Source organism: Labeo rohita, chromosome 5 (genome assembly GCF_022985175.1).
Source record: "Labeo rohita strain BAU-BD-2019 chromosome 5, IGBB_LRoh.1.0, whole genome shotgun sequence".
Classification (NCBI taxonomy): Eukaryota; Metazoa; Chordata; class Actinopteri; order Cypriniformes; family Cyprinidae; genus Labeo; species Labeo rohita.
The window spans coordinates 45,875,372-45,887,907 of NC_066873.1; the positions used below are offsets into that span (position 1 = coordinate 45,875,372).

At 33.9% G+C, this 12,536-nt stretch overlaps 1 protein-coding gene across 2 annotated transcripts; it reads right to left on the reverse strand.

The window, feature by feature from the left end:
* Positions 1-1,921: 1,921 nt before the first annotated feature.
* On the reverse strand, positions 1,922-12,220 carry LOC127165744 (transmembrane protein 127). 2 transcript variants are annotated; one of them, XR_007827812.1, is made up of 6 exons: positions 11,925-12,220; positions 11,347-11,410; positions 11,088-11,268; positions 8,398-8,559; positions 6,694-7,033; positions 1,924-2,969 (listed from the first exon to the last, which is right to left on the reverse strand). XR_007827812.1 is itself a non-coding variant. In XM_051110630.1 (5 exons), the coding sequence occupies exons 3-5, from the start codon at positions 11,260-11,262 to the stop codon at positions 6,756-6,758; spliced, it is 615 nt and encodes a 204-aa protein (XP_050966587.1). In that variant the 5' UTR covers positions 11,263-11,268; positions 11,347-11,410; positions 11,925-12,219; the 3' UTR covers positions 1,922-6,755. The 2 variants fall into 2 exon arrangements, 1 of the variants encoding a protein (XP_050966587.1); XM_051110630.1 differs by having other exon boundaries at positions 1,922-7,033; positions 11,925-12,219.
* Between the last annotated feature and the right edge of the window lie 316 nt (positions 12,221-12,536).

Genomic DNA, 12,536 nt, shown 5'->3' on the forward strand with positions numbered 1-12,536 from the left:
CGCGCGAGGAAAGGGAGAGAGCGCGAGCGCGAGCGGCGCGCATCAGCTGAGAGACACACCCACCTGCGCCCCGCCCCTTTTGGACGCGGTCGGACACGCCCCCTTCTGCACGGCGAGGGCCCTCACTGCATAACCACCGAATTTTTTAGAATGTCACAACATGAGGATTTCAACATTTATTTTCTAATTTAAGAATCAAGATGATATTTTGCCAAGGCGGGACACTGCAGGTGAATAGGGTAAAAAAATAACTAATCACCTTACTTAACCAGTTGACTGATTACATTGATAATTGCAAACATTTTTTGTATAAGTTTTTTAAAAATGTTATATGTAAATATGCAAATGAGGCATTATTTAATGAAATATGCGCTAATTTGCATACATCGAACAAAATCTAAACACTGGATGAAGTTTTTCTTGTGTAATTGTTGTCATATTAGAATCAAATGTTTTTACTGAGGGAATTTTGGGTATCTCATTTTGTCACTCACAATAGGACAGACAGAAAACAATACATTTCTTTACAATTTTTGGTGAATAAAATGTTGTATAAAATCAAACAAATTATATATGCTCAAATTCCTCCGTAAAAACTTTCAGGATATAGACAGGAATAAAAATTTGTAAGTGCTACTGAAGTGCTACGAAAGAAACACTTAACAATGTCTTTTGAATGTTTTCTTTCTCACTAGTATGAAAAAACACTTAAAAAACCAAAAAGCCCAAAATCTCAAACTTGACAGGTGCATGAAAAAACAGTGTTTTTGCCTGCAGTGTCTCCCCTTAAGAATGTCATCTTCTTTCTCATGATTACTCTAAAGCAGGGGTCACCAAACTTATCCTGCAGAATTTATCTCCCAACTTTCCTCAACACACCTGTCTGGAAGTTTGAAGTATACCTAGTAAGACCTTGATTAGCTGGTTCAGGTGTGTTTGATTAGGGTTGGAGCTAAACTCTGCAGGACCAGGTCTGGTTACCCCTGCTCTAAAGGCTAAACTTTGTACTCATTAATCTTAAATGCACGGCAAAAATGCTTTCTTTTACCCAAAATATCTAAAAATTCTTCAATCGAGGATTTTTCTAGACATGTAAAAAACATTTTTTTTTTTCAGAAGTCGAAATCACGTTTTTGCTTACAACAAGCAAAATAATCTTATTTCAAACAGAAAACAAGATTATTTTGCTTACCTCACTGTTTCAAGCAAAAGCTCACTTGATTTTGACTTGTTTTTTTCTGAAAGCAAGACAATAATTATTGCTTGAAAATCCTTCTTGATTTAGGAATTTTTAGATTTCTGGACTGGAAACAAGACAAAAAAAATATGGAAGTAAAAAAGCATTTTTACAGTAAAGTGAGGATTACCTCCAGCTTTTTTAAATATAGACTTTTCACATTAATTTCATCATATTTATTTATTTTTTTATTAATTTCCATTGATGTATGGTTTGCTAGGATAGGACAATATTTTGCAGAGCTATTTGAAAATCTGGAATCTAAGGGGGCCAAAAAAAAAAAAAAAAAAAATCAAAATATTGAGAAAATCACCTACAAATTTGTCCAAATGAAGTTGGACATGAATGAATTGTTGCATATTACTAATCAAAAATTAAGTTATGATATATTTACGGTAGGAAATTTAAAAAATATCTTCATGGAAGATGATCTTTACTTAATATCCTAATGATTTTTGGCATACAAAAAAATCAATAATTTCGACCCATACAATATTGTTAGAAATATACCCGTGCTACTTAAGACTATAGTTTTATGGTCCAGGGTCACATTTGCACTTAGGAAAATTCATACAAACTTAATTTTTTTTCTTTTTTGGTGAATCTTGCCCCCAGGTTCTACTTTGCCAAAAAAAAAAAAAAAAAAAAAATTGACTTTATTATTGAAATTATTTATTTATCAAATTTTTAGTGTGTCTAAATTAAGCTGACATTAAGCACCTGAACCAGCTAGTCAAGGATTACTGTAAAAGCAATCGATAGACATAAGAAGCAATAGCATGCAACTAACACTGTACAATAAGGTTTCATTTGATAACAGTAAATGTTCATTTCTACTGTCGTGAAACAAAGAACAACTTTTTTTTCCAATCCAAAAGGTTAATAAATGCTATAAAAATATATATTACAATTAGTTCAAGTTAATGAATGCATAACATATTAACAAAACAGACCTTATTGTAAAGTGTTACAGTTTTTCACTCAAGAGAAAAGAAATAAAGTGAGATTGTTGTATTGTTCAAAGCATTATCTTCATTTGAACGTTCAAATAAGTCTTTTGCAACAATACACTTCAATTCAACAGGCATAAACAAAACAATCTTAATGAATGATGATGACATATGCATGCACAGCTTTAAAAACAAACTCACATGAAACATTTGAGATGATCAGTGCTTGTTCAGTAGCAGAAGCAGAGCACACATTTGCTCATAATACATACATACGGTCCTGTGAGTGCAAATATCAGAACCAGTTTCCTTCAATTTGACATCACCAGCACTCATACTATACAGCACAAGCTATGGTTTAGTGTAATCATGGTTTAACATGCACAACTCACACTTACATTCACAAATACTAGACTGAAGACAAGAGAAAAACGTCACATTATAATAAACCCATCAAGTCTTTATCTCTCATATCTCAGTCTGTTTTCTCTCTCTCCATTCACAAATTCATCGGTGACATCAACAACTTCTCAAGGTTACTATGGCGATGGTCTCCGTCCAACTAGAGCACAAGCTGGTGTCATGTGACGGTGGCTGACGGAGAACGAGGTGCTGGATGGAGTCTAATTAGAGAGAGAGCTGAGAAATTAAGGCACAGCGGAGCTCCGCTTCCCATGATTCCACTGCTGTCATTCAGAGTTCATGTAGTGAGATGCATTTTCAACAGGAAGATCTGTGGACGATCAGTCATCTTTCCAGATCATCATGTGATGACAGATCAACTTTGGAACAGAAATTATTTTTTTATATAACATTAAATTAAAAATGGCTTCACACAAATACATAAACATAAACAAACTGTATTAATCCTCTTCAGACTCTGTGTGGATTTGTACTTTAAAATCTTAATAGCTCACAGTCTTTGACATGTCTATGTTATTATATTCATAAGGACAAATGAAATACTAAACTACTACAGATTCATTAAAAATGCACATAAATGCTGCTCAAACCTGTATGACTGTCAAGCTCCACAAAGGACCAAGAAAGTGTCCAAAAATTAATCTAAACATACATAAACAGTAGTATGATTTGGATTATGTTTTCTGAAGTTCGTTGTTTTGTGTGAAAAGTGAACAGAATAATGTTATTTTGTGTTAATGTTGACTAGGCAACTTGTTGAAATACAATATGTTAACATTTTTTTTAACACTGTCGAACAATTAATCGCGATAAATCACATAAAAAATAAAAGTTTGAGTTTGCCTAATATGTGTGTGTACTGTGTAATTATTATGTACATATAAATACACACAAATTAATGTATATATTTAAGAGAAATATGTTATTTGTGTACAAAATATTTTTATTTATATATAATACAAATTCTACAAAAATTATAATAAATACATATACCTGTAAATATTTCTCAAATATATAAACGAATGTGCTTGTATTTATAAATAAATAATAATTACACGCAGTACATGCATATATATTTAGGCAAACTCAAACTTTTATTTTGTATGTGATTACTCGCGATTAATCGTTTACCAGCCCTAATTTTTAAAAATATTTTATTTCAGTTCAGTTCATGTTTATTTTAAGTAGGGTTGCAAAAAAGCGAAACATTTCCAGAAAATTTTGGAAACGTACAGGGATTTTCTGAAAACTATGCTAAATTTTCTGGAAATTTTTTTGTTACTTGTAACCCTCATTTTAGGTAACAAAATGTACTTACTTTCATTCTTAGTTAACTATTATAACCGTAGAACAGACTCACATTTAAGTCAGTTATTCACTGACAAACCTGTTAATGAGAAGAAAGTCATACAGGTTTGAACAACATGAGGTTGAGTAAATGATGACAGAACTGTCATTTTAATTCCAGTAAAATACTTGAACATTAAATAAACTGAGAAAAATGGTCCAGTATTATTCTGATTAAAAGAGGGAATATATATACAGTATAAACAGAAAAAAAAAAAAAACAGAAAAATGCAAGGTTGAACTCATCATTCGTCAACTCGTCAATGTTAGCTAACACTGTGATGTGACAGGAAGTGACTAATAAATAAAATGTAAAGCTTGTTGTTGTTTAATGGAGGAGCTGCTGATTTCACAGCTCTTTTTTTTAGATACGCACTTTACAAATAAACGCTCTTCCAGGAAGCTCAAGGCACGTTGAGGATTGGTGTTTGATTTGTTTACTAGTTTCTCTACAGAAATTACAGCACTGATTACAAGAAAATAAAAACAGCCCTGAATATGTTAGTTTTCACACTTGAGTTAAAAAGCGAAGTGAAGAAGAATTTAGTTCTGTTCTAGAAAGTGGACTCCGATCACAGTTTAGTCAATCTGAATGTGGATCGGGTCTCAGTCCATTTTCTGTTCACACCACATTTGTTTGGAATCTCGGAAAGCAGATTATATTGAGTATTATAAGAATTCTTCTATTTACATGTGAAATATGTTGACATAAAGGCTGAGATGGTCTGGATGGTGTTAATTTAGAGAATTTATTTATAATTGAGCATATTTGCTCTCAAAACCCTGAAAAACCATATGTGCCCTCAGTGGTTTCTGAATTTGGTCCGAAAGCAGAGAAAACCTGCACAGAAAATATATATTGCAGAACTGCTCACATGTGAGTTTCACTGCAGGTAACTGAAGGATCTCATGCTGCCTTCAAGTCATGCCAGAAATATCATATGTACAGGAAAATCTAAATTTTCCATAATTCTCCGTTGTGGAATTAAACAGACAGATAGTGACACATCTCTATCTTCGCTCTTAATTATTTTGCATTTGTGCAACAAAATGCCTCCTGTGTTTGTCAGTAAGTGCAAAAGAGAGTGAAATATTAAAACTGCCCAACACTTTTATTTTATTCTGACCAAAAGCATCTAAATGCACATTATTTCATAAAAATGATTTCTGAACTTATAAATAGGATCCTGCATGACTTAATGACAGCATCAGCGTATTGTGCTCCTCTCTTTGGTTCCTACCGCAACATCAGTAAGGTGAATATTGAATATGAACTGAATTTGAATTAAAGTGGCAAACAGGATACAGAATTGCCAATAAAGTAGGATTAAAATGGAATGAAATTCATTAAGACATTTCATTTTTCACTAAAAATAATGTTCTTATCACACAACGTTTATGCAATTTTAAGGAGTAAAATTATTATGATTATTAAAAATGTTACTAATATGTGACCCTGGATCACAAAACCAGTCATAAAGGTCATTTTTCCAAAACTGAGATTTATACATCATATGAAAGCTGAATAAATAAGCTTTTCATTGATGTATAGTTTGTTAGGATAAGACAATATTTGGCAGAGATAAAACTATTTAAAAATCAGGAATCTGAGGTTGCAAAAAAATTCAAAATATTAAGAAAATCACCTTTAAAGTTCTTAACAATGCATATTACTAATTAAAAATTAAGTTTTCATACATTTACAGTAGGAATTTTACAAAATATCTTAATGGAACATGATCTTTACTTAATTTCCTAATGATTTTTGACATAAAAGAAAAATCAATAATTTTGACCCATACAATGTGTTTTTGGCTATTGCTACAAATATACCCCAGCGACTTAAGACTGGTTTTGTGCTCCAGGGTCACATATTTATAAAATGAACAAAATGCGTTTTCCACTTTTGTCAAACTTAATGTCTGAATGTCATTCATTACTAACATGAATCTTACTGTAAAGTCCCGACAAATTAAATGTGAATTTATGGATAATTATGCTATAAAATAATTAATTTCCCAGAATGCTTCAGTTTACCCCTGAGATTTAAATATAGAGCCAAACTATATAAAATGATCTGAAAGCAATATGGTTCTCTAACAATATTATTTCAAATAAATTCTGAAAAATTAGCTCTACATATCAGCAAATAAATAGGCACACATATTTACCACAATGTTTTAACGGAAACATGTTTTCACTGTTGTGTGAATGTTGAATTCCTTTGAATTGTAATTTAATTAAATAAATAATTTGTCAACACTACATCCCAGCTAACAAAAATATGTTCTAAGAACATTTTGCTGATGTTCCAATTAAGAAAATATTATTTCTGAACATTTAAAATGTATAGTTTTAAAAATGATTTGAAAACGTTTCCTCTGATTAAACGAACATTCCATTTGATTATTTTGCACACTTTACAAGAATATTACAACTGAATGTTTTCGAAATGTTCTGAAACAAGTAGCAACATTTAAAAAACTGGAAGCTGGATGAACTTCCAATTCAAACATTTCAGAAAATTATGTTTGTGCTAATGTTTTGAGAACATTATTAAAAACTAGGAAACTTTAAACACCAATTCTATTAGTGTTTTTTCATAATCTTTTGAGAACTTTCCCTGTTAGCTGGGATCCTGCACGCTGTGACCAAATCAATTTAAATTCATGAACCGGAAGGAGCCGATTCTTAAATTCTGAATTTTGTTCATCCTGCATGCGCTGATGAGATCACCTGATCTCTTGTTCTTCTGTCATCAGAAATGAAGTGCATAACTCGAGTGAACCTCTGTCTGTTTACTCCTCCCTCTCAGCTCCACCAGTCAAAGGCTCTGTGTCGCTGTCCGCTCCATGCACGCTCAGGTAGTCACAGGGCCTGATGGGTTCAGGACGACCCTTGAGGGCTAAAGCGCACGCTACGATGGAGAAGAGCAGGCCCAACATCTCGATGTAAAAGCTTTCTCCTGCAGACATGCAGAGAACCGGGCGACTTTCTGCCTTCCCTCGCTGCAGGTTGCGTTCAATCACACTCATACAGGCCGCACACACAGCCACAACCGCCACACAGAAGAACGCTGCAGGGAAATGTGAGAAAACACATTAGTAAAAAAAAACACAATACTTCAGGTTCACATCAGGCTAGAAATGTTGCATTTCTCTGTCCACTGCTACATTACTGTAATTCCATAGACTTAAAATGTTTGCAATATCATAAGACAGTATTTCAATTTCTTGACTTGAATAATTTGGTCAAACTTGGTCAAACAAGGGACAGTTCACCCAAAAGTTAAAATTCTGTTATTAATTACTCATCCTCATGTCGTTCCAAAACCATAAGACCTTCGTTCATCTTCATGTTCCTTCATGTTCTATGTTAATCTGTTCCAAAGGTCTTACGGGTTTGGAACGACATGAGGGTGAGTAATTAATGACAGAATTTTTATTTTTGGGTAAACTATTCCTTTAATGCATGGGGTTTGTGAATTCATGAAAACATATCATAAAAATGTTAAATTAAAAAATGTAAGAATAAAACAATCCAAATGAAACGCTTTAATAAATATTTTGTTTCCGAGCATGTTGTGAGACGATAACCGACATCAGAGACTATAAACATGCGAATGTGCTTTCAATTATTGAAATATTAACTTAAATTCTTAGAGGGACTTCAAGTAAATATTTTAGCTCAATTGGGTTCAGCTGACAAAAAAAGTTTGGGAATTTAAAGAAAAAGACATCACAGGTTAAGACTGTAAAATATTAACTAATTGATATCACCATATTTTGCTAGTTAATTAAATCACAGCACATTAAAATAATTTTTCTATTACAAGCTTTCTGAAATTTTAAGTTTATGGTGCATTATCTAATTAAATATGCACTAATTTGCATACATTCCCATTGGATAAAGCCAGATTCTAAATTCTTGTTTAGAATCATATTTCGGATTTCTCTTATCATCACTCTATAAATCCAAAAATATTGTCAACAGCCAGAAAATATACATTTTAGTATGTTTTAGGAGTAAAATGTTATATAAATCAGTGTGAATGATATATGAATATGTAAATAAAATGAATACATAATTTTTGCTGCATATAAGAGAAAAAACTGTTTAAAGATATGGACTGGAATTGAAATCTACAGATGTAAAGTGCAATGAAATAAACACTTAAATGTGTGTTTTGGACATTTTCTTTCCACTAGTCTGGAAGAAGAGACATGTTATGGAAGCAAAATAGACTAAAAACTGACCAGTGCATGAAAAAACACTGGTTTTGGCTGTAGTGTATTGGCTTAATGCATACTGTGTCAATGAAAAATAAAATAATTCTTAATGGGACAATTTGCATAAGACTGGATTTATGGACAACTGACAACTTCTGAACCCTATTTACATGTTGCACAGTGCAGTAAGTTTAAAATGAATGTGATGCACCTGTAGAGCAGTGCAGTGACAACACCAGCTTTGAGTGAGTGATCGCAGCTCCGAGGAAATCCAGCAAGAAAGAGGAACTGGACAGCAGGACGGCGATGTAGCAGAGAACAGCTAGAGAGTACAGCAGCCACATTCCCGATCCATGCAGCCCACCTAGCGGACCTACACCAGACAAAACCAAACAAAACCATTCACTACATGCTTCATACAGTCAATAATGCTGTTGCTGTTAATGCCTGCAGAGGAGTTCATTTATTGCCTTCAATTTTACAATACAGAACTCAAGTCAAAGAGTTATTATAGTTTGTCACATTTATTTTATGTTTGTTGTTGTTTTATGCTGTTGTTTTGGCCAGGCCTCTCTTGAAAAGGTTTAAACATATGATTCATCCAAAACTGAAAATGTACTGAAAATGTTCTCACGTTCAGGTCGTCCAAGATTAGGATGAGTTTGTATCTTCATCAGATGTGTGTAAATGTGTCATTCCATCACTGTGTTACCAATGGATCCTCTGTGGTGAATGGGTGTCGTCAGAATGAGATTCCAAACAGCTGATAAAAACATCACAATAATCCACAAGTAATCCACACCACTCCAGTCCATCAGTTCACATCTTGAGAAGACAAAACAAACCTAGGCTAAAACAAATCTATCATTAAGATATTTTTAACTAAAATACAAGTCCATAATTTATATTAACACTTCCTCCAGTGAAAAACTTTATCTCCTTTTGTCTCTCACATCAAAATTCACCCGCATATGTGACCCTGGACCACAAAACCAGTCATAAGGGTACATTTTTCAAAACTGAGATTTATACATCATCCACTGATGTTATGATAGAACAATATCTGAGATACTAATTTCAATATATGAAGAGTTCAGATGCAAAAGCCTCTAAATCCATCTGACGTTTTTCTTTAAAATGAACATTTCTTTCTGGCTACTTTGTATAGGTTTCTAATTAAGTACTGGTACTTCTGATTGGGCTGAGGCTGGAATTTTGCGAGTTTGAAGTAAAAGTATTTGATGGACGTATACTATGTGTCAGGAGCATTCACTCACTATCATTATCTCATTTTTGACCAAGATAGCTTTAGCTGGTTTTGCATCTGAACTTTTCATATGGAATCTGAGGGTGCAGAAATCTAAATATTGAGAAAATTGCCTTAAAAGTTGTCCAAATTAAAAATGCATATTAGTTTTTATATATCTACAGTAGAAATTTAAAAAATATCTTTATGGAACATGATCTTTACTTAATGATTTTCCTAATGATTTTTGGTATAAAAGAAAAATCAATAATTTTGACCTATGCAATGTATCTTTGGCAATGGCTACAAATATACCCCAGTGATTTAAAGGAGAAATCCACCTTCAGAACAACAATTTACAAATAATGTAGTCACCCCCTTGTCATCCAAGATGTTCATGTCTTTCTTTCTTCAGTCGTAAGAAGAAATTATGTTTTTTGAGGGAAACATTTCACTAATATTTTTCTCCATATAAAGGACTGATATGGTGCCCCAATTTTGAACTTCCAAAATGCAGTTTAAATGCGGCTTCAAACGATCACAAATGCGGTTGTAAATGATCCCAGCCGAGAAAGAAGGGTCTTATCTAGCGTAACGACCGGTTATTTTAATAAAAATAATAAAATTTATATACTTTTTAATCTCAAACGCTTGTCTTGTTTTACACTGCCTCGACTGTTTTTGTTCTGGTTCATGTCAGTTAGTGTATGTGGAAAAACTCCCATCTCATGTTCTCCCTCAATTTTAAAATCATCCTATATCACTGTTTTACCTTTTTTGTTAAGGGTGTTTGATCTTTGCATGTTCACTTTGCAAACACTGTGTCTGTTCTTCTGCAGCGATGTAGGATGATTTTGAAATCATTTTTGAAGCTGAGGGAGAAAATACGATTGGAGTTTTTCGACATACACTAACTGTCTTGAACCAGAATACACAGAGTTCAGGGAAAGAAAGACAAGACGAGCATTTGAGATTAAAAAGTATTTAAATTGTATTTTTTTAATGAAAATAAGCAATCGTTTCGCTAGATAAGACCCTTCTTCCTCAGCTGGGATCATTTACAACTGCATTTGTGATTGTTTGAAGCTGTATTTAAACTGCATTTTGGAAGTTCAAAATTGGGGCACCATATCAGTCCATTATATGGAGAAAAATCCTGAAATGTTTTCCTCAAAATACATAATTTCTTTATGGATGAAGAAAGAAAGACATGAACATCTTGGATGACAAGGGGGTGAGTAAATTATACGTGAATCTTTGTTTTGGAAGTGGACTTCTCCTTTAAGACTGGTTTTAGAACTGTTTTGGCTTGTAAGCGGTGCTTGATCTGTGCAGATTTCTATCTTGATTCACACCAACCCCCCCTTTTTTTTTTTTAATAGAGGAAGTGTTATTACGGACTATGGATTCGTATTTTAGTTGAAAAAATCTTAATGATGAATTTGTTTGCTTTGGCTTCTCAAGATGTTGGACCAGAGTGGTGTGGATTATTTGTGGATTGTTGTGAAGTTTTTTATCAGCTGTTTGGATTTTCATTCTGACGGCACCCATTCACTGCAGAGCAATTTCCCAAAATCTGATGAAAAAACAAACTCATCCACATCTTGGATGGTCTGAAGGCGTTTACAGTGATAAACAGAACTGAAAGATCAAACCTGTGTCTGTAAGATTCTCATACGCGTGTAGTGTGAACGCCACACCATAGATGAGACTGCTCTTTGAATCAGAGCAGTTTTGGACCTGGATCCAGTTGGGATCTGCGATAGACGTGCACAGCGACACGAGCGTGAAGCACTGGCACACGGCCGCAGGGGTCATCACCAGGGTCATGCTGATCTGAGAACAAAAGATGAGCCCATGAAAAGATTAGCGGCTCTTCTGTTGAAACTACTCAAAGGAAAATGCATATCTCACCTTATTTACGGACTTCAAATGCTGTTGCACACTTTGAGAGTTTATGGTTCCATAAACAGAGTACCTTTGGAGAAAGAGCAATGAAACACCAGCAGTATTACTGTCTGGACCCGTGACTGTCACACATTAATACACATGCATATAAGGGATGCCGGGGCTAGTTGTCACACTATATATTTCAGAGAATAACTCTCATGATATAATTATTTTTAAGGTAGTATGTCCATACACAAAACGTAAAGTCTCTTTAAATGAATTATTGCACATTTACAGGTGTATGAGGTGAGTGAGATCATTATACATCCCACTGTTTTGGCCTACGGAAAATGTCATTAATCCATTGTGTAAAATCACAACACATCAAAAAGAACCAGATACAGCCCATGTGACAACTAGCCCCGGTATCTAACTTGAACGTCTAATTTAAAATAATATTTTTAAGCTTTACAAATCATTTGAGAAATAACGAAACCAAAACATGGTGTAAATCCGGAACAAAGATGATGTTTAACTAATAAAACTGTCCGTCTGACAGCGAATCCGGCGTGACGTCACTGAATGAAAACAATGTATCTCACCTTGAGTGTTACAGTTGATGAATCCCTTGTAACATTGTAACATTATAAAAGCTACAATTTGACACACAGACATTCTGCGCACTGAACAAAGCGTCGATAATCTGCCGCTCTCATCCTGGACCGGAATAAAGAAACTCAGTCTGTCTACATTTAAAACTCTGCTCACGTTATTTTAATCTCGATTAAATAAAAGCTCATCGTTGCGGATTAAAACGCGGAATGTACTGACAAGAGCCGAATCAATATGAGAGTACATGGAGCTTACTGCGCATGCGCAGCTCGGATCACGCAGCGCCCTCTACAGGCTCGACGCACATACGGCACACATGACATCAACCTGTTGTTTTTGTACAGCACGACACGTCTGTGTTGGATTTGATAACTAGACATTTAGATCAGATGAAAATGATTTAAGCTTCAAAGTTCAGTTGTGACTGATTTTAGAGTGATTTTACATTTCCACTTACAATTAGTCATTTATCCGAATAAGGACAATAGAAGCAATCTATTGTATTTTAAGAAAATATTTAACTGCTGTCACAAATCTCGGTTAGTCTGACGCAGTACACACAGAAAGATTTTTTTTTTTTTTTTTGTAATAAAAAGAAAAAC

Excerpts from the sequence above, each read along its gene's own strand:
- LOC127165744 (XM_051110630.1), bottom strand. The coding sequence starts at position 11,262 with ATGACCCTGGTGATGACCCCTGCGGCCGTGTGCCAGTGCTTCACGCTC. Across the intron at positions 8,560-11,087 it reads TGAGAATCTTACAGACACAG|GTCCGCTAGGTGGGCTGCAT; the intron begins GTTTGATCTTTC and ends TGTCTGGTGTAG. Across the intron at positions 7,034-8,397 it reads GTCACTGCACTGCTCTACAG|CGTTCTTCTGTGTGGCGGTT; the intron begins GTGCATCACATT and ends ATTTCCCTGCAG.